General features: G+C 45.2%; 3 protein-coding genes across 4 annotated transcripts in view; all 3 read right to left on the bottom strand.

Annotated features, from left to right (window-relative positions):
- The window catches only part of arhgdia (Rho GDP dissociation inhibitor (GDI) alpha), a 25541-nt gene extending 17601 nt beyond the window's left edge, over positions 1–7940 (bottom strand). Inside the window, exon 1 of the mRNA XM_063221566.1 lies at positions 7808–7940. The gene's annotated coding sequence lies outside the window, so the exon portion shown is untranslated. The remainder of the gene's footprint in view (positions 1–7807) is intronic.
- A 3918-nt stretch (positions 7941–11858) lies between these two features.
- alyref (Aly/REF export factor) lies at positions 11859–17404 on the bottom strand. Its single transcript, XM_063221565.1, has 6 exons — positions 17086–17404; positions 15242–15397; positions 14195–14342; positions 13758–13821; positions 12611–12806; positions 11859–12236 (listed from the first exon to the last, which is right to left on the bottom strand). Exons 1-6 carry the CDS (start codon positions 17314–17316, stop codon positions 12222–12224), a joined length of 810 nt encoding a protein of 269 aa, XP_063077635.1. The 5' UTR covers positions 17317–17404; the 3' UTR covers positions 11859–12221.
- A 4490-nt stretch (positions 17405–21894) lies between these two features.
- The window catches only part of mcrip1 (MAPK regulated corepressor interacting protein 1), a 4907-nt gene continuing 4301 nt past the window's right edge, over positions 21895–22500 (bottom strand). For both annotated transcript variants that reach the window (XM_063221564.1, XM_063221563.1), the window contains one exon: positions 21895–22500. This exon is cut by the window's right edge and continues 955 nt beyond it. The gene's annotated coding sequence lies outside the window, so the exon portion shown is untranslated.

Below are 22500 nucleotides of genomic sequence, written 5' to 3'. Positions count from 1 at the left end.
AAGGGTGTGGGTACCACTGCAGCCTGAAGGTCAAGCCAGTCTTCTGAAGGTCAAAGAAAGGTCACCTAACCTGTGCCACAACTCACACAGAGGAACACTGCCACCTGCTCACTATGAAGACCATCATCAAGGGTCTAAAAATTAATAACCTGCAATAAAGTACATAGGTTTATTAAGAAGAGGTTTGCAAAAGGGCAATTCCATGTAAATGTCAACCAGACCATGATCCAATGAACAGTCTTGGAGAGGCCTTGATGTTATTTTGGAAGTCATTTTTTCCTCACAGAGATAAAGGAGTTGAACCAGTATATGGGTCCCTCCAATCACTATTTTAGCTTTAGATTTTTTTCAATTTCTTTGCACAATTCTGTACTTTCACGGCAGCTGACATTTAGGCAACGTTAAAATCCATAAAATAGCAAAACACCAGCCATAATAGGGCCCCTTTAAAGTGATACTGTCCCAGTTTTGGAAATATGCTCTATGAAACCTTCTCTTGAGTTAAATAATAGGGCTTTACCGTTCTTCTGTACTTTCAACCGTTCTCTGAGTATGGCAGTGCAAATTTTACCTCCATGCTAGCAGTTAACATTGAGTCCTATGAGACCAGCTGGCGGCTAACTGGTCTCATAGGACTCAATGTTAACTGCTAGCTTGGAGGTAAAATTTGCACTTCTGTACCCAGAGAACGGTTGAAAGTACAGGAGAATGGTAAAACCCTATTATTTAGCTCAAGGGGGGGTGTAAAATAAGCTTATTTCCAAAAATGGGACGGTATCACTTTAAGAGATAGGTCTAACTGATATACAGAGTTCTTTCATATAATCAAAGGGTTATCATGGATTTCACAGATAACATGTGGATTTCAGATGTGTCACATCCATGACACAGATTTTTCCTTCCAGAACATTTGATGCCATTTTGAGTCCAACTGACTCATCCATAACACTGGAATTTCCCAAAAATAGTCCGCTCCCACGGAGTGAGTCTTCGGTGAAGGAGGAGTGCCATCTTGGGTTCTTCTATCCGTTATCCCAACTCCCTTCCTCCCTTGGGCTTGTGGTCTCGTGATGACGAAAGACGTCATTGACTAGTGACAACAGAAGTTTCATTCAATATCTTGATAAAGCGCAGTTCAAATGCGGGGGGAAAAAGTCCACCAAAAGTTGTTGTGGCTAGGCTGACAGCGGGTAGCCTGATCATCATGACTTTCAAATCACTTCGAGACTTGGCAAGACCATGACGACTATCGCTCTGAAACGGCATGGTTAACCCACCTCCCTTGTTTTGCTACTAGTAGAGGGCAGAAATGGCTGAGCCAAAGTTTAAACCAAATATTTTCTTAGTCCCAATAGAACGTCTCTGAACACGCCTCTCCCCAGGACCGTTGGAGATGCTTGGTTGATTGTTTCCCGCCAAAGTGGGTGGAGTTCCCCTGTCAGTGGGAACTCGAATCTTCCTGAACAAGCATTTTTCCTGAGCTAGTGTAGCAGAGCCAAAGGTGTTGCGTCACTGCGAGGGCGGAGCCTGGGTAGACAGCGGGGGAAACTATCGTTTTCTCCACGGAGTTGGGGAGTCAGGGAAGGACAAGGCCACAGGCACAGGTCGAGGATGGGAGGTTGGATAATGAAATGTACTCTTAGTCACCACAGACATAAAACCACCTACAAGACAACTAAATCGGTACAGAAATAAGTAAATAAATGAAACAAAAATGTAAAAAAAAAAAAATTGGGCTACATAAATAAATATATAAAATAAATAAATAAATAAAACAATAAAGGGGCTACATATCTAGGGAAAATAAAAAATAAAGTGGGTTGTTTAAGTAGTTTGGTAAAAAAATGTTTTTTTTTATATAATTAAAAAGTGGGCCACACTATAACCAGATATATAAATAAATAACCAAAATGGAAAGAGGCTACATATGGAAAATAATAAATTAAAGGGGATTGCTAAAGTAGTTCACTCCTGGTAGGCCAGCATCTGTGACAGAAATACAAAGGAAGGCAGGGCCAGCACAGATAACTTAAGACACGCGCGCGCACATGCACACGCACGCATGCACACGTGCACACGTGCACACGCATGCACACACGCACGCATGCACGCGCACACGCACACGCACGCACACACCTGAGGCGGAGACGGTGCAGACGGCTGGGGTCACATCATGTAGCCCTTTGTTCCGGGACATTCCATTTTGGGACGAGATGCACCTCACCATCCATCACACAAACACAAACACACTACAGACTAGAGCAGTGGTTTTCAAAGTGGGGGCCGGGGACCCCTGGGGGGCCGTGAAGGGATCATAGGGGGGCCGCGGAAAGTTGGTGGGGAATAATAAAATAAATTATTGAAAAAACTGAATAACTAATGTACACCAAAATAAACCAGAATTGAGGTACTCAATATTCCCATTAGTTAATTTTATATATCCTAGTGGGGCACTGACTCACAGGCCTAGGACTGTGGTTGTGGTGGGTGCACAGGAAAAGTAGTGCGGCACGACCCATGTAAAGGGGGCCTTGACTGGAATCTACCGGTGTTTGGGGGGCCTTGGCATGGTAGTTTGGGAACCCCTGGACTAGAGGACATACGCACGCACGCAGACACACACGCGGACACACACATGGACACACACACATGGACACACACGCATGCACACACACATGGACACACACACATGGACACACACACATGGACACACACACACTCTTCTAGGGACTGATACATATATACCAAGAAAGACCCACATCCAAACACACAAACTCGCATACTATGTACACAGTACACACTTTAATGTTCCAGCTAACCTATCCCTCCTGTGCAATAAAACTGCTGTGTTCCATGTCTGTAGCTCAACACACACACACACACACACACACACACACACACACACACACACACACACACACACTTTCCACTATCAACCACCACCCCTCCTGCTCCTGTCCCTGGTTTGTGTCACACACACACAGACATGCAGAGATAGAGCGAGCTCAAGAGAAAGAGAGCCAGTGTGTGTGTTACAGAGAATAACACAATAAGTTCTTCCTGTGGCCCAGAGGAAAGGAGGGGGAGAGGCATGAAACGAGAGATAAAGAACAAACAGCAGAGAGAGAGAGAGCGAGCGAGCGAGCGAGAGAGAGAGAGGAGTTGGAAAGCTGCTTGTGAAAGTTACTTGCCTTGCCCAATCCTGGAGTAACAACTGACTGACAGGCAGACAGTGGGCAGGGGAGACCGAGAATAAAATGGACATATAAGTAGAGGTGCACCGAAAATTCGGCCGCAGAAAATATTCGGCCGAAAATGCAAAAAAAGACACTTTCGATTTTCGGCCGAAAGCCAATTGAGCGGTCGAATCGGAGGCCAAATAGAAAATGAATTGAAAATGGGAATTAATTCAACTAATTCCAGTTCTACTCGAACATTTGAAGACTTCAAATACACATGAATTTTCATTCAAAAACATGTCTAAACATTTATTGTAAGCCATAGATTTAAGCAATATTTAAAAATAGTGAAAAACCTAACTTTTGATAACTTTTGACTGAATTGTAATATTCGGTTTCGGTATTAGGCCAAGTGATTCATTATTATTCGATTTCGGTCACAAATTTTCATTTCAGTGCACCTCTACATATAAGCCTATAGGCTAGACCTATATGACCACCAAGTACGCCTACAGGGGCTATAGCATAAGCCAACATATCTATGATAGATTTGCATTTGCCATGTTTACGTGCTGTTTTTAATTCTGAATAAATGGATCGGTTTCGTTCAGAATTAAGATCATTTTCCGTCAAGTTACATGAAGCACTTTAATTTACTTTCCTTCCGAATAAACGTCTGTGGACCAGAAAGCTTTTTGATCGGACAGGGACCGCATGTGCTGGGTCTGTGCCGTTGCCTCTTGCGTCATCGCGTAGCAACGAGCATGGGTGGAACTACCGGAATTGTTTTACAGCAGAGAGAAGACTACATGGCTGAGGAACAGTTGAGGACGAGTTAATTGGAATTAACATGATTGAGGAACAGTTAATTGGAATTAAAAACAGAATAAACCACCCACTTTTTACGGCTTAGTAAAGCTTAAATTCCAAATAACTTAACGGCGCAATTATGAAGTGTGTGTCTATATGATGTTTTCGTTGAGAATTTGTTTTTATTCGGAATTTCACGCCCATGAGTAGATCGCATGTCGAGAGGGCCTCTGGGAGACGTAAACTAGATCTAGGTGTGTGTATGAGGTGTAAGTTATGGGACCTCTGCTATAGAAGAATGTGTATGTGCGTGTCTGGGGGGTCTGACTTCCTGCTTCTGTGTGCTCACTTCCTGTTTCTGTGTGGTAACTTCCTGTGCCACATCTGCTCTGCACTACAGATGCCCTCCACAGACAAGACACACACACGCACGCACACGCACACACACACACACACATACGCAAACAGTGCTCTTTGTGGACCAGATGCCCTCTGTGGAGGTCAGAGCATCGGAAGCCATTTTTGAACCTTTGCTTCCACACACACGCATATGCGCGCGCGCACACACACACACACACACCTTTAAAAAACCTTAAAAAGACATGTTTGAACTCCTGCTTCCAAATACATATCAATGCACGCCACAGAAGCAGGCGCGCAGGCAGGCGCGCGCGCTTGAGAACAATAGGCCATTCAATAATGGATTTTAAGAAAGGAAAGCAGTAGTGTGTGTGTGTTGTGTGGGAAGCCAAAGTGGAACACTTACTAGCACCTGTGTGTGTGTGTGTGTGTGTGTGTGTGTGTGTGTGTGTGTGTGTGTGTGTGTGTGTGTGTGTGTGTGTGCATGCTATCCATGTGGTTGTACATAAGAGCGAGTGCATAAGTGTGTGTGTGTGTGTGTGTGTGTGTGTGTGTGTGCCTGCATCCGTCCAAATGGCACCTCCTCCCCACATTCAACTAGGGCTTGAAAACAAGAGGCATATTTACTGCATGGCGTCACACGCTTGTGTGCAAAACAGCACTGCGCAGCCACACACACACACAGGGGGGGGCGTTATTAGCATGGCCACTCCCATATTACATCATCGCCATTACTACAGTACATTTACAAACTTTCATACAGCTCCTGATGTCTGATGGGGAAAGTGTGTTGATGAAGACTAGGATCTGACATCATTGGTCAGGGTAGAGGGGGGGGGGCACTTTAGAAGCCCTCTCTTTAGAATCAGTCTTTGTGAAAGACACATACAATGGCGAGATCTCGGAGGGAAATGAGTTAAAGTTTGCAGGTCAAGAGTTAAGACCTGATGCAGGTGGTTTTAATTGGACCTAGTAGAGGATTTCACCAGCGTGTCAGGACAAGGACAACACTTGACCGTGGGCATGGTGCCAGTCAAAGAAGACCACAGAGCAACCATGCTCTAATACTCGGGGAACTGGGAACTTGGAAAGGTTGTGCATTCAAATCCTGTATCAAAAAGGACAAATGTGGGTGGCATGCTACACCTTCATCCATGGCTTGAGCAGGTGCCTAACCCCACATTGCTCCAGGGACTGTAACCAAGTAAAACCTTCAGGCATCTGCAAAGTGTCAATAATAACAACAACAATAATAATTATAACAATAACATTTTAAAAATCAATGTAATCAATGTTTATCGCAGCGTGACCACTGTCGCGTCTCATAGACTGCTTAGCCGTCTTCAGCCTTCTCGAGATAAGAGACTATGGCTCCCTGGTCAAAGATCAACAAGGCGAGGCAGCCTGACAGCGTACAGACTGGTTTGGTTGTGGGTCAGACACTGTTAACCCACAATGCTGACTTTAGTTTCCATCTGTCCCGGTTTCACCCGATTGTGCCGGTTTTCAATGGGGTTCCCAGGGGGAAATCATATGTTTAAAGTCATTGGACACTGAATTTTGGATGCTCACAAAAAAGGGTTGTTTGAGCTTGAAAAGTCCATGTTTTTGTCAGAAGTGCCAACCTTAGCTGACCAACAGACCGTACTGGTTCTCATGGCTGTGCTGAGGTGAGGGGCCCGGCAATACATCCAGAATGCTGCTTAACCCAGGACTTACATTTCCACTCCACTGTACAAAATACATTAGTGGTATCTGAATTAGGTTACCTTCAACAGAAGACAATGCCTAAAGCAATTACATTAAATGTTGCTAAATGTCTACTAAAGCGAGTCAACACAACAGCCAGTGATTGTGTTAAGATTTCCCTTTTCTTTCCTGGCATGGTTGATAGAGGAACAGTTGACAGACGCCGCCCTGAGTATGACCGAGAGGCGAGAGAAGGAACTGGAACGTTTCAGCGCGCCACTACTCCAACAGGAAGGAAGAGCGCGCGAGTCTGGGCCAGGGCCACTGCGTCAACTTTCAAAGTGCAATGCAGTCATTCTCTGTATGACAGCGAGGTGGCCACGGTGTACACTGTACGTCTATGCTATACGTCACAGCAGCAGTAATGCGACCCAGTAAGGACTTCACATTTTTCCAAACGGCCTGTGTAAACTGACTCAGTACGAGTAAAAAGTTAGCTACCGGCACTCTATACTCCTCAAGTTGCCACGTGCACCAGGGGGAAGGCATGTATGCGCTCCCGATTACAGAATCAGAGCAGTGCGAAGTGAAGAAAGTTCTTTAGTTCTGAGTGCGCTCGAGGCACACAAACCCGCATCCTTCCTGTTGGGACCCGCGCATGGGCAACAGTTCGATTCCTGAAATATAGCCAGTATTAAAAGACAAACATTTACGAAAAAAAAACGCTCCAAATGTGTGTACACCTCAGTCACGCTGATACTGATAATTGATCAGACAGCAATGCAGCTCGAGACTACCTGCCCAACCCTGTTGATAATTAAAGTCTTCCAGGAAGTGCTTTAGCGTCTACGAAACTGAACTCAGAAACAGTTTCTCGAATAATACTTCACATTCACCCATGGGCTAGAACTACACAATTTCATCAGTTTCCACCACCCACCAGACTTGCTGCATCTAGGAGGGCGGTGAGTTTCAGCACCTTGTTGAAGAACTGCCCGCCGGGCGAGGCACCTTTCCCCTCATGATTTTACAACTCCCCACTTCACTACAGCTATGAGGTCAACATACAAAACCACCATCGGGTCGCATATCACAACATGCATACTGAAATCAATCAACTAATCGCTTTACAAACTTATGCCGTAATCATATTGTAGCGTAATGTAAGCTGCTTTGACACAGGACATCTCCTATTCGAAACTTCCACTTTCGCACGGGTCCCAAAAAACAAGGCTACCATTCCGCAGAAGCGGCGACGTAGGCAAGGTTCAAAGTTTCTAAATGCCCATTCTGACGGTCCATTATATCGAGAGGGAAGGCTCTCCCCCTGTTTAATCCCGGTCGCCAAACAAAGATCAGACATCAACTCCAAGTGCGATTTGAAATTAGCCTGCTAACCGTAGCTAACGCAGTCCCAGTCCAGGCAGACAAAAGCCAAACAGCAAGTTCAGACTCGACTCACCTGCCCGCGTTTCTTTCAAAGAAATGCAAGTAGACTAGTGGACCATCACCATACACGTCACTCAAAACGTGTTTTATGCATCAATGCGACTTTGCAACAGTTTGCTATCAAGCACATAAAACAGGAAACAAGTGTGTGGTGTGGATAGAGAAGTTCATGTTAACAAGTTCGTCTGCCACGAGCACAGAAGAAACATTTTGAAAGACCAAAAGTGAGAGTACGAGATACGTTTTAATCAGTTGCTTCTTACTCACAACGGAACCACTGTATAAACACATAAAAGGCGAAAAGTGAGAAAGCTGCTTACCGTTAAAACTATGCGCTTCTGTGAGTCTGCGGGCTTTCAATGGCGCGATGAGGGAGAGGCGATGCCAGACTTCGACACGCTTCCGGGAATGAGGAGGCGCGCACGTCAAAATGCTGTCGGTTCCAGGCGGGCACGAGCAGTGTGAAGCATGAATGTTTTTGGCGTGCACGCGTCTGAGCATGCCTGCTCTCGTGCTCTATGCTCTCCCTGCAGTGATTCTCAAACTGTGGGCTGGAGCTTATTTGAAGTAGAGTTATTCCGGATATTCCATGTGGAAATCATTTTCTAAAAATCAAAAATCATGTTTTTGTGTGTTGATGTTGATTCATTTTAGTTTTATTTGTATAGGGTAGCAGGTGGGCCTGAACATTTATATGAACACTTCATGTGGGCCTCAAGGTTGGGAACGCCTGCTTTACAGTTTAAGGCTCAGTCTGTGCAAGTGAACACACGCAAAAGTTTCCTTACAATCGACACTGCAAAGGTCATGAGCTGATTTGTATGATGTGGATTTGTGCTATATCAGCTCTACACTTCTCCATAAACTACAGAGAGCTGTGGAATTCTGCTGATCATTTTGTCATGAATTTTCATACATTTTTTTTACATCCTGCAGATCGAGCTGTTTCTTTTCGACCGTTGGGTTTCGCAATAGACAATGAATGGTGATGGTCCTATAACTTCCCTAAACAGTCAGCCTCAAGAACAGCACAGTAGTAGGCCTATAGCCCAATCTGTAACATTGAAGGGACATTTACTTGTTTTAAAAGCTTTAAAATGATGTCAGTGGTTCTTAAGTGAGCAGCACTTCAGGATTTTCATGGCAGTTACAGCAGCGGTACTTTTTGGGGCCCTACAAGGCAAGACATGGTGCCACAGGTATGCACAGACTGGGACAAGGTGGTGCTGAAGCACTTGCCCCTTTGCCCAACTGGACAAAAAAAAGCCAATTTTCAAAGTTCTTTTTTGAAGTTTTTTTGTCACAATGTACTGTGGTCCATGTCAACATAATAATCTACAAATGCTTCACAATCAAAAGAATGTTACAATAATGCCCCAATATATGTAGCCTCTATAGCCTAATAAGGCAGCTGGAAGTTCCACATGCCCCCAATACCCCCACTTCAGCACCTGCCCCCCAAAATTGTCTGGGTAGTGGGCACTACACTGGATGGGGCCCTTTTGAATTATTTTTGCTGGTACCACGGTGAGGCTGACTGCTTGGCGCTCCCACGAGGAGATTTTGGGGGACGGGCCTATAGACAATTTTTCACTTACAGAGCCTCCGAGCAGGTGGAGGAGGTGTCTAGCCTGATTGTCATGACTTTCAAATCTCTTCGATACTTGGTCTGACCAAGAGCATAACACTAACGTTCTCAAACAGCATGGTTGATCCACCTTCCTTGGTTTGCTACTGGTCCAGGGCAGAAAAGGCTGAGCCAAAGTTTAAACCAATAGAGTCTAAACCCTCAGTCCCAATTGAGGCAGTCGGTTCATATGCAAAATAGGGAGGCGGAGCACTCGGAGGGTCACAGGCAGCCTCAAAATGAATGGCAGTGAACGAGAAGCCAGCGTATGGAAGGATAAAACTCGCTGTTTTAAACTTGTAATCGTCCGAGGAAACTTCCTTCAAAGTTAACAGTCTGCCTCGTGAATTCAGGGAAATGACAAAAAAGTGGGACAAGCATACGTGCATCCAGATGACCACGAGCACTTGTAGAATCCACAGTCCCCCCCATCAGCTCAGTTTGACAGCTGTGAAAACGCTCTAGGAGAAGTTGTATTACGAGAGGTTCCACTCGCCAGGTACTGCACTGTAGGGGCGCCAACGGAGGACTGCAGATTACATTCAGAATGAATGGGCTGCACTCTCGTCTCGATAGCGCCCCTAACTGCAGGCATGGGTTAAATAGCGAGAAGGCTGTAAATAGTGTACCCTCCGAATGCCCCGCTCGCTGGGTGCGTTCTGACAGCTGTCAAACTGAGCTGATAGGGGGGGACTGTGGATTCTACAAGTGCTCGTGGTGATCTGGATGTATGTATGATTATCCCACTTTTTTGTCATTTCCCTGAATTCACGAGGCAGGCTGTGAACTTTGAAGGAAGTTTCCTTGGACGATTATTAGTTAAAAACAGCTAGTTTTATCCTTCAATACAAGGGCTCCTCGTTCACTGCCATTCATTTTGAGGCTGCCTGTGACCCTCCGAGAGCTCCGCCTCCCTATTTTGCATATGAACCGACTGCCTCAATAGAACGTCTCTGCTTAAACCACGTCACTGCCTTGAACACGCCTCTACCCAGGACCGTTGGAGATGCTCAAAGTTAATTGATTTCCGACAAAGTGGGTGGAGTTCCCCTGCCAGTGGGAACTCAGATTGTGCCTGAACAAGCAGTTTTTTCTGAGCAAATGTACCCAGGTGAAAAACCCATATACTTAAAGTGTACTTTTTTTGACCGTACTTAGTACAAAGTGTACTATTTTCAGCGATTTAAAGTGCGCTTCATTGCACTATTAGTGCGCTGAAGCACTACTAAAGCAGTACTTCAGCACACTTGCAGCACACTGAGGATGCTAAATTGGCACCGCTTTTGGACAACTTTAAGTGCACTACAAGCATACTTTTGAAAGTACGCTCCAAACACGCTTTTCATGCATTCGTATGGCATTAAGAGTGTGCTTGAGTACACTTCTATAACATTTTATTGTTACTAGAAGTTCAATAAAAGTATATTAACTTCATGCTTCTTTGGACTACATTGGAACATTTTAAGTCTGTAAAAAGTATATCATATTTAGTATTGTAAATGTATAACAGGTATGCTTGAAGTATATTTACAGTACACTCCCAAGTACATTAAATAATATAAATGTAATACCATAATCCACGCTGGTCCTCAGAGCTTGTACATTACTCAGTCACAGCCACATGTCACAGTAGTGATACAATACGCATGCCATTTACAATCAATGCATTGTTACAGAGATTTCAGATACACATTTCACTTTATTTCAATCTTGTTCCACCTTTCTGCAGTTGATCACATGAATTGCTTACTTATGGTAACCCTCTATTTTTTGTTTGAGCAACTAGTTCCAACTTACCTCCCACCATGTTACCATGGGAAGTGTGAGCCTATATATACCAGAACATATACGTGACCATCATAATGACGGTGGGAACATGGTCATTTTTTGTGTACCACTTCAAATTTTTAAAACTCCCACAATAAACACAGAATGTATCAATGAGTAATATTTTCATGCAAACCAAAGACATTCCTTCAGGATAAATGGCTTTCTGTTTGAGAAATTTAGCTCCAAGTGCATTGCGTGATGGGACATGTATGATGGTGCATGATGGGTAAATGCACTTTGTGTAAGCACACTTTGAAGATATTTGGGTGAAGTACAATCATGGTGCACTTAGAAAAAGTGTACTTGCAATATGTTAGAAAATCACACTTCAAAGACATTTGGGTGAAGTGTAAGAATATTGCACTTAAAAAAAATAATAAAACCCTGGTATTCTATGGCACTCAACAGCTCAGTAATGGCTCTGTGGCACACTGTAGACCCCTAGTGGCCACTAGCTGTATTTGCCAAAAGTTAGAAGCACATTAAACACACATGCGTCCTCGCCCTTTTGCATGGTGATGTAACATCTAAATCTAACATGAAAGCTATACAAGGGGAATTCAACTTGCGTAATGTGAATTAATCCATTATCCATTAAAGAGTACAGATTTGTGAAACCTTAGGCATGTAGTTAGTCCATGTAATTAAAGTGGTGTTATCTGCCAGACCCGTACCATTGAAAACAGCTGATAAACATCTTTCCCCATCCAGTCTCAACTGACCTTTTACCCACTTCTTGGTTTCCACAGAGTGGTCACACACAATTGTGAAAGTCTCAGTATTAAGCACTGTTGGTGCCCTCAAAAGCTCAGCCTCACACCAGCAGTCCTGGAGGAGAGCTGCTCAACTTTTCCACTGCTTTACTTTCACAACACCCCCACACTGAGTCACACACAAAAAGCAAAGAGGCAATGTTTTATGTAATACACAACTGTAGGTTTATTCCAATGATCTACAAGGGGTGGTGGGAGAGGGGGAGAACTAACACAACCAGTACACCCCCCATTTAAAACCCTACAGTCAAGACCACTATTCTTTTTTTTCCTTTTTTTGAAAAATCAAAACCAAAATAATGAAAAATAAAAACAAAGAGCAATAGGTAAAAAACATCCCGGAGCGTTAAAAGGAGCAATAACGATACACATTTTTATAGTAACATCTCAAGACGTCAGCTGGAAAAAAAAAACTCTGAAATTGTCCAGCGCTGTATCCGTGACGACCACGGCCATCAACTGGTTGGACAGGCCGAACTGAAGTGAAGTGAGGGCTTTGGGCACTTATGTGGTATCCATCTGCAGAGAGAGGAACAGACCAAGACACACCATTAGCAACACACAAAACGATGAGCACCCACATGCATAGGCAATACACGAAATATTGGACTGAAGGCAAAATGGGTGTACAGGTCTTGCTGGGCACGTTGGTATGTGGCACCTAGATGTGTATGTCACAGCCTCACCATGGCACAAAAGTCCAGGTGTGTGTGTGTGTGTGTGTGTGTGTGTGTGTGTGTGTGTGTGTGTGTGTGTGTGTGTGTGTGTGTGTGTGTAAGACTGGCATTCCGCGAGTCTGTGAGTAAGTTACATCCTCCCTCTGGTGTTGAAGGCGTCGGTACATGCGCTCTTCACACTTGCGATGTAGAGATCCATGTGGGTGTCATGCTTACCCTGGCGTTATAGGCGTCTAGCTGTGCGTCCAGCTCCTCGGCTGAGAGCTGCTGTTTGCTTCCTCCTGCTCCTGCGCCTCGCCCGCCCCTTCCCCGGCCTCTGGATCCTCCACCTCGGCCTCCCCTGCCTCGCTGCATACCCCCGAAGCCTCCCATTCGGCCCCGGCTCATGCCTCCACCACCGCCGCGGTTCAGCCTGGAATACACAGCACACAGAGCAGTCAATACATGGCACCAAGAAAGGGCTGTACGCTCACTCAGACACAGTTTCTAAATAGAAAGTCAGCTTTCAAATTGCCATTTTCAAGCATCTGTCCTGAATTTGGCAGGCATTTTTGCCTGAATTGAGAAGTTTTGATGTTATTGTATTCTATAATGTTGCAATAAGTGTTTGACAAAACAAATGCAAAATAGTGTTAAAATGCCATGATTCTGTGACTGCACAGGCTTCTGTTGTATATTTTCGGCTTCAATACACTTTTTCACACAAGTCTTGTTTGTGCCTCCTTTTTTCCATTATTTTGAGTGACTGCACAGGCAAAATACTTGAATTCAATGAGTGGAAAAATCTCTTGAATTTGAATTTCCATTATATTCCAGGACTTCCATGACTAGTGGGAAGGAACCCTGTCAGTTACAGGCAGCTCATGTACTTACAAAAGGACGCCTGACGACAAAAACCTTTGAAGAGCCACCCAACCACAATGTAAAGGATCATTTGTGGATCATGGGTGTGGCTTGCTATTCCTCCACTAAACCAAGCCAAACACTATGCTATGCAAGTTCTTGTAGCCTATCTAGACAGGAAAGATATCCCCAGGGGTTATGGTGAAAAATCCTGAGCCTGAACTTTTCCCCCCGCTCTAACGACGACGACAAGATACTGCATAGTGACGTAACGTAGGCCTATTTTGACACATTATTCAAACATTTAATAGCCTGTGTATGACCATTATTCAAGCCTAATAGTAGAAGAAAAGCCTGAACCTGTGACATTTTCTGAGATAAGATTAACCTAATGGCTAATCATCATCAATGTTTTTATTTTTGCAAACTCTGTCAAGTCTGAAATCAGGCATGGAGCCTGAATACTATCAGCCCTGTATCCCTCACACACGCATGTGCCTCAGTGGTAATGTGTGCTTACCCTTGCATGGGCCTCCTCTGTGTGTCGATCTGTGATGTGACGAGTTGAATGTTCATTGGTCGCCCTGGAATAGCAATAAAAACACATTTTGAATAAACAAATGTAATTTGTATCATTTAACATTTTTAGACATAAAATGGGGGTGGGGTGGGAGTGCTGTGCCTCTTAGTTGATGTGCTGATAGGGACATACTGTCCAGGGTACAATTTTATACCAATTCATGGCCAGTGGTGATAAAACTGGACTGACAGTCCTGCTTGAGTGTTCTTTCTGCATGTGCCCTCAACACGGGTGATTTCACCAACTCTTCAGCCTGGCTTAAGGCATGCGGTTATCAGGATCAGCTAGAGCAAATATGTGGCAGGGGTTTTCCACTTCTGTTCATGGCCTGATACACCATGCTACACATGTGCAGTTAAGGTTTTAGAGGCACTCACCATCGAGGGGGACTCCGTTATACTGCTTCATGGCCTTGAGGGCATCGGCTCTCCTCTCAAAGTGAACGTCCGCCGTGCCCAGGCTCCGCCCCGATCGGTCGTAGTGCACCGCTGCCTTCTTCAGGGTCCCGAACTCTGCAAACAGCTCCTGCGAACGGCAAGAGACACACACTCAATTTCCAAGAGTTGGCAGACAGAGCAAATGGCTCTTCTGGAACATACACACACAGCAAAAGAACGGAACAGCACTGGTAATGTGGCTTTGTGATTGATTGTCATACACTGTGTACTCGACAAGTCACCATTTTCACCCCTGCTACCCTGCAACCACTCAAGACAGCAAACCAGACAAACCATGTACTCTCCCCTCAGGTCCCCATACTTAGGTGGGGCTGTATACTCTTTAGGAACCACACTGCTTCACCACATATGCTTACGAATGCTTGATTCCTTCCGCACTGTCTACACAAACTAAAACAGCTGTTTTTCTGACTACACTGGTCTCACTAAACTGCTCCATTACACAGGCATGTTGACGCACCCCACCCTCCACTCACTACACAGCTAAGTGGGTCAAAAGCACCTATGGCTGTCTGTGACGGTAAAGACAATAGCTTGTTGTACATGTTACTGTGGAATCTGGTCACACTGCCCTGATGCGCCTAAGGGAAAGAAACCAGTTGAGAACACAGACTGTAACCACAGAAAGCACTATGTGTGCCCTAATAGTGACTCAATTTATAACTCACACCTAACACAAAGGGGAACAATCAAACAGCCAACTGGAAAATAAAAGCCAGCAGTGGTGAGTAGCTATAGCTGGGTTGACACCTCAAAAGGTAATAAAAGTTTAAACTGCAGCGGAGCAGAGAGCCTTTTGAGCCTAACCGTGACTGTAGTGGGTGTTATAACAAATGTTCAGCAGCAGCTAGTTTGGCATTGTACAACATGCACAGTAAGCTGTTCACATAATTAAAGTGCTTGCAAATAGGTGTGCCAACAGGTGACAGGGTGGTCCAAAGCCATGTGGTGGGTGTTGAACGTTACCTGGATGTCCGCGTCAGACACTCCAAAGTCGAGGTTGGAGACGAGCAGTTTCCCTCCGGTCTCCACGCCGGCGCCCCCTCCTCCGCCGCCTCCCATGCCGCCGCTGTAGCCCGTGTCGAACATGTCGTGCTGCCACTTGTCCGGGAGATTCTTAGGCTGCAACACAGCACACAAGAGAGCGCGACTGCTGACTGCCTGGTCCTCTACCCTGCCCGACTGTCTGGTCACCTCACGGTCCGATGCCCAGGGGGTGAGGAAGGGAGGGAGAGGAAGGTAGATGCTGAGGCTGGCAGGGCGGGTTTGGGGAGTAGGGTGTTTGCATGTGGTAATGGAAGTATATGGGTCCAAGGACTATGTGCATGTTTAAGTGTGTGCAAGTAGGCAGGGATGGGGGATTAGTCGGGTGGTCCAAAGCCGGTGCCAGCCAGCTCGGTTGTTGATATGCCAACCCCATTCACTGCAGGACTCAGTGGTGACGCAGGCATACAAAACACAGGCAATATACAATAGGAAACATGTATAACATACTTCAGAGGCAAACTGAATCAATGCTAAATGAATGTGCTCATTACAACACAGAAGAGGTCTTCATGGGCAAACAGGATAATATGCTAACTAGCATGTGCAGAACCCCTTACATTCAGTCACCCGCCCCCATACCCTCCCTCCAAGCCACTAGCAGGATTTACATGTTTGGTGCACTTATGTCTAGCCCAGATATTCATGGCTCAGCTACATATAATGTATCAATGTCCATGAAGCCGTCTAAGGGTAGATGGTGGCGCCAGTTACCCCAGAAAATGCCAAAAATCTGTCTGCCCGCAGTGTAGCTAGCTAAGCTAGCCACCACCAACTCCGCGGAGGTGCCCCTGTCGCTGTGCCTCCAGCGCCACTGCCGAGGACGGCAGCTCCGTGTCGAACCGCTGTAGTCGTCGACAAGAAGAGCGCTGGCCCCGGTCGGTGGTCGCATAGCCAAGAAGATCCTCCGTCGGCCAAATGCGCCGTGGATTAGTGTCCATGAGTTGGGCCTACTGGTAAGGGATGCAGCTGGTCTAGATGGCTGTGAGCAAACGCAGCACAGAGGAGCGTCCATTTTGAAAACACGCCATTTTGGTGTAGCTTTAGCCCGTGTGGAAATGGGTAACATGGGAGGGGGCATTGATGACTTCGCTACTAAACTTAAAGTTGGTGAATTGTTGGCCAGGGAGATGTACAGTTCATTCAAAGCTTTCTTTTGAAGAGCCGTTAGCTTTCAGCAAGCTAGCTGCCGCTAGCAAATTTGGCGCCGCTCAATGGCGTGTGGCTAGCGAACCCCTCCCAAACAAAGGACTCCCATCTTGAGTGTGGCCAGTGGCTTGGGTAAAAGGAGAAAAACGGCTTCCAGTTTCAGCTTTTCCTCTTGGCGATCTGCGGTCGACCAGATGGGCTGCTGTGATCTCAAAGAAATGCCGTACTCGGAAACAATCATTCGATGGTGGAGAGAAACTGCATCCAAAATGGCGCTGACTTTAGCAATGCAAGGTTAGCCATTGAGCTAGCTAACCCTTGCCAGGGCGAGACGTTAGCCTACTCGCTCCTTTCCAAATCTTTGTAAGGTGATTCACAACAAACAGGTCGAGAGAGAAAAACATTATGCATTGTATGCCTTCTTAACTTAAATGCCAATTAAATAGCTTCGCCTCAACACTACTCCTGAGAAACTCCAGGAACATGAAGAACAGCTGACTAGCAAGCTAGCCGTCGTGTTTTGCTAGCAAGCTTATAGAAAAAGGACTTCACCAAGGCAATGGTGGCTGCCCAAGGCTCTTTCCTCTTTCTCTGCCAATTTCTGCATTTTCTCATACCCTGCTGTACGGCGTTGGTCTGCTTCTACCGCGGCTCAGGTTCTGTCGATTCCTCATTGGGCCAGATCCTCCACCTCGGCCTCCAAAGCCACCGGAGCCTCCCCGGCCGACGCCACCGCGACCCCCGCCTGGACCTCCTCTGCCGCGGCCCCCTCTTCCACCCCGACCGCCACCTCGCTGCTTATTCTGTTTGATGATATCATCTAAAGACATATCCATTTTATCTGCCATGGCGACACTACTCTGGCCCTAAACCGACGGTAAACCAACGTGTTGCAGAGTCCTAGCGTGCGGCGCTGGAACCCCGATGAAAAGTAATGAAGATGGTGGCGCTCGAGCTAGCTTTATAACCAGTCTGACGTCAGAGATGAGGTGACGCACACACTCTTCCGCCAGAGAGATTCTAGAATGAGAGGGGACATATGGCGGCCATCTTGGTGACGCCTCCGGGGTGCTATTTCGCGATTAAGTAGACCAGATCTGAGAGTCAATGGGAAAAATGAATGGGGAAACTGAGTATAGGACGGAGGGGAACCCAGCGGTTGTGAAAACTATATGGTTGAAACGACCGTGAAAAACTGATCAATCTAGACTACTTGGTTGTGTCATACGAGTCAAAATAAAGCTTTTTGAGCCACTTTTCTCACGGTTTTTTTGACAGAGCGCAGGCGCAGTAGTTCCATAACGGCACGAGAGCAACGGCTTTTCAAAACTGAGCATGTGCATAATTTCGCGTGCGCCGATGCAGCCAGATGATTGGATCACTGGCAACGCAGCTCAGCAGGCACATTGGCTCTTGTTACCAGAAAGGCGGGAGATGTGCGGGTAGACGCCATATTTGCGTTACGAATCTTCACCGTTAATTTCTATGTACCTGTTCTATCTCCTCTTACTAGAATATTTCTGCTTCCGCTTACTGATCCCGTTGAAAAACAACTCTCCTTCTTCAGCCCAGCTTTGTGGATTATGTCTGGACATGCTTTTTTACATGACTTTGTCATTACTTGCTTTTCCCATATATTTTTTCAAGCTATAACTCACATAAGTGTAGACAAACAGAGTATAGTTTCATACCATGGTACCACACACACACATTTTGGGCGTGAAGGAAGTTGAGGTCACCGTCACAAAAGTGTGTGTGTCTGTGTGAGAGAGAGAGAGACAGACAGAGAGACAAAGGAGGTTATGGAACATTTCATATAGATTTTTCCAAACTGTGTGTTTTAGACTAATACAAAGTGCATCCAGCAAAACTTTTTATACTTTTTAAATACCTCCATGAAATAACCAAATTCAAGGCTGTTTAAGTGTCATAAAAGCACCTGTAAATGGTATCGTGCCCTATTTGTTGGTACTCGCCGATACCGATACCGATACATTTTAGTCCTGATCCACCGATACTGGTATCGGTATCGGTGCAACACTAGTTAAGACACAGCGTTATAAATTTGCTGTTACCAGAATGGCAATGACCATAGTGCATTACTAAAGGCCCTAAAGGACTATGTCATAGTATTGTAGTACTATGGTTAATAATTTTTCAATATTACAGCGTGCTACTGGAGGTACGGCGTGCATTAATCTGTTGAAATTATCTGAAAACAATTTCAGCGGTCAGTGAGCAACCACCTACAATTTGAATCTGAAAGTTGCCGTCAGATCCGTGGTCAGGAGGCCCTCCGATGGTGGCGATGAACAAAATGTGGCCCTCCTGACCATGAAAGTGGCCAATCCCAGCACTAGGCGTTTCATGCACTAAGGCTAGAACACTTGACATTGGAAGATGGTGTAGTTTTTAAAGGGGTTTGGTGTTCCTGCGCACCATCTCCACTGATGACCAATCAGCAGTCAGCGCACCTGCCAACAACCTTGCACCTGAAACACATAGGCCTACAGAAAGACCAAGGAACCAGCAGGGAGGACAGCCATGCCCCCTGTGGTCGTGACAAGGCTATTGTTTCAAAGCCGTGTGAGCCCACTTACCACTTCTTCACTACAAATGGCTTCAGAATGACTCGTCGTAAGCCCAACAGAGACTCGGAAACTGGATGAGCCATACAACAGTCCCACAGAGACTTGATCTCAATGGACGCTACTGATGAGTGAATGTTAGACACCATGGATGATAAGCATGGCAAGATTGTTGCCATTGGAGGAATGCAACATCCCAGACAGAACATGGTTTCATAGCCTTCAAATAAGCTCAAGCTGACCCTGAAGCAACTTTGTAGACCTTGGCTTTGGCACAGGGAGCCAATCCAGTGATTGTGCAATATTACTGCACAGAAGTGATTCATAAATGTTACTTTGAAAAATAATTTGGACCCTCGTGGAATCTTCTAGAAAAAAATACCAAATGGTAAAATCTATATGAAATGTTCCTAAACTTAGATGAACCTGCACTATCACATGAGCCCATGACGGGTATGACTTTGGGTTATTTATATTTGGGTTGGGTAGCTGTTTATTTATTTTTCTATAATTTTTCTAATAGTCTTTTAATGGTGTGTGTGTGTGTGTGTGTGTGTGTGAGTGGGTGGGGGCAAAAAGAAATCAAATTTGCGTTACAATGTGTAGAACATTTGGAGTGATAAGTTGCCAAGCCAATGGTAAGTATACTTTGTGGAAAACTGTAGTTACGGGTTGACTAAAACGCCATAATGAGCTGGTTTGCTTGCCAAGAAGGGGGCGGCGCTTAAACTAGTTGCCATTGGGAGGCATTAGAGCTCTAGTGTATTTTATTTTTTAATACTAAGAGGGGCCTTTTTAGGCTGATGATGAGACCAAGGGGGAATTGGGAGGTTTATGAGGAGGTCGAGGGGGCGTTTATTCATAAAAGGTTTAGAACTACTGATGTAGTCTGTCTCACAAAGTGCAAGACGTGAGACTCAACACACCAGAAGAGGACATCTTTTGCAAGAGTGATTTTCTACTAACCGAATCAGTCGTATGTTACTTCACCTATAATGGCTCATTTTCACTACCAAGCTAAGGCAAGCGTCAAGATGATTAACTAAAAACAAATGGCAGTGCCATTTAACCTTCAGCAGCATGAATGGGCGGGGTTTAAAGCCCATTGTTCTAAACTGATCACGTCAGTTGCTCTATCAATTGGTTAGTAGGCTCGTTCGTGATGAAGCAGTCATGCTTTTGCTAGGCAGCACGCGTGTGCACTTTGACGGTTTGATGCATTGTGGTTAGAAAATTCTAACCAGAATGTATCAAACTGGCAAAGTGCGCATGCCCACTGCCTAGCAAAAGCAGCACTGCTTCGTCACGAACGAGCCCAGTATGTGATGAAGCAGTCATGCTTTTGCTAGGCAGCGTACATGCCCAATTTGCCAGTTTGATGCATTCTGGTTAGAAAATTCTCTAACCAGAATGCATCAAACTGGCAAAGTGTGCAGGCGCTCTGCCTAGCAAAAGAGTCACTGCTTCATCACGAACTAGCCTAAAAAGCTTTTAGCACATTTACATCACTCACATGGCCCTTTGTACTAAAAAAATAGAAAACTAAATCACAATAATGGCTGGAAAAACTTTTTTTGTTTTCTCCACAGAGGCAGGGTGTTATCAAAGCATTGCTCCATTGAAAAACAATGACAACGAAGCAAAATTTCACTGTGTGGCCCGTGGGGATGGGCTGTGAGCAAGGTGAGGATGAGAGGTCAGATAACGAGATAGACGCCTGTGTGTACGTGCGTGTTGACTCAAGTCCATGGACTCTTTCTAATATCCTGACTCCCGTCCTCCCTTGCCTGCTTGTGGCCTGGTGATGATGTCACTGATGACAGAAGTGTATTTCAATATCACAATTCTAATGCCATTTTTTCATTTGCAGAGGGTGAATGGAGAATAGTCCCCCAAAATGTGTTGTCTCCACAGAAGCGGGACGTCGGCGAAACGCAAGGCCACAAGCACAAGCTGAGGAAGGAGTCCGCATATTTGAAAGAACCCCTAGTGTCATGACTAGATTACCATGGCAATGGATTGCTGCAGCTAGCCTAAATGTATCATGTTAGCATTTGAACAAGCTGCAGTCAGTACAGTAGGAACCAATCTGGGTATCAAACATAGTCAAAGCTAACATCACAACTACATCAAACATGCACCATAGTAACAGTGAAAGCTAACGATGGTTGAGGCCAGAGTCAGCCTCTCAGGTGTGATAGAGCGGTGGACTGAGGTCAGTCCTGAAGGTCACACACACTCTCAAAGGTCAAAAAAAGTGACATGTTGTCTTCATTTTCTCAGGAATCCTGACCTTAGACTCGAGAAAAATGGTCTTTGATGCAATGTCGGGTCTGGATTTTTTTTGCCGTTGATCTCATGCGGATGTAGCAAAGCCAGAGATACCCGAGTACACATGCAATTTCCGTCATGGCCATGGCTGCTGCATGTGCTTCTACTGAAACAACAAACTTCAAGATGTAGGCCTACCTTAAGATCATTTTTGGAAGTGCATGGCATGCACTGTTGTTGTATGATGTGTTTGGCATTATGATCAGAAAGTAGTTCAAAATCAAAGACACACATCAGAAAACAAGTCCCTGAGTATTTAATTTCAGCAAATATAGCCCCATGTTTTGTAGCAATAAACAATAAAAACAGTGTGAGTAGGCTCGTGGCACTGGCACAGTGATTGGCTCTGGCACATTGTTCCAAGGTATTGGCATCAACGTGCGTTCAGCCAGAAACCAGAATTATCGTCAGTAGTATCGTCAGTGCCAGGATTTTTCAGAGAAAATGAAGGCAGCAACAGAGTTGACGGTCAAATGTAGGACGCAAGAGCAACTGACAGGGTTGGAATATCTTAAAAGTCACTTTATTTCAAATTCCATTTCAACGCAGCGGTTGACATGGGGCATTGGGGTTGGGCTTTTCTTTTCTTTTTTTTTAGCTCCTTAAAACAAAGTCTTTAGAGGTTTCAAATATAATTAAAAATGTAGGTACCTTTACTAAAAAATATTTGGCTTTCCAAACTTGCCTGTAACTATCTGAAATTCCTATATATACTGTACTGTTTTAAATCCTTGATCTACCAAACTACCTTCCTTGGAAAAAAAGAATGATAACGCATCAGTAATGAGCAGAGACGGGTCAGCCCTTCAGTACAAACTCCGAGGTCATGTGTGTCAAGCTCCAACGCTGTGTGTGTCGAGCTCCAAGGTTGTGTGTGGGTGTGTGTGTGTGTGTGTGTGTGTGTGTGTGTGTGGGTGTGTGTGTGTGTGAGTGTGTGTGTGTGTGTGTCTGTGTGATGACTGAGGATGAATCTGCATTTGTGGTCAAGACTGCAGTCTGTCTCTATGGGAGGCGGACATGGCTCTGCTCTGCAGGACCTTGGTCCGACTGTCCGCCGTTCGCCTCTCGTGGGGCCAGCGATGATTCTCTGCGGGTTTGCATCCGTCAAATATC

This window comes from Engraulis encrasicolus, chromosome 17 (assembly GCF_034702125.1).
Source record: "Engraulis encrasicolus isolate BLACKSEA-1 chromosome 17, IST_EnEncr_1.0, whole genome shotgun sequence".
NCBI classification, from domain to species: Eukaryota; Metazoa; Chordata; class Actinopteri; order Clupeiformes; family Engraulidae; genus Engraulis; species Engraulis encrasicolus.
The sequence above is the reverse complement of the archived record's forward strand: the minus strand, read 5'-3'. Positions and strand labels throughout refer to the sequence as shown.

Coding starts and splice junctions, on each gene's coding strand:
- alyref (XM_063221565.1), bottom strand. CDS start 17,316: ATGGCAGATAAAATGGATATGTCTTTAGATGATATCATCAAACAGAAT. Junction 13,822..14,194: donor TAACGGAGTCCCCCTCGATG/GTGAGTGCCTCT, acceptor TTGCTATTCCAG/GGCGACCAATGAACATTCAA. Junction 12,807..13,757: donor CAGAGGAGGCCCATGCAAGG/GTAAGCACACAT, acceptor TGTGTATTCCAG/GCTGAACCGCGGCGGTGGTG.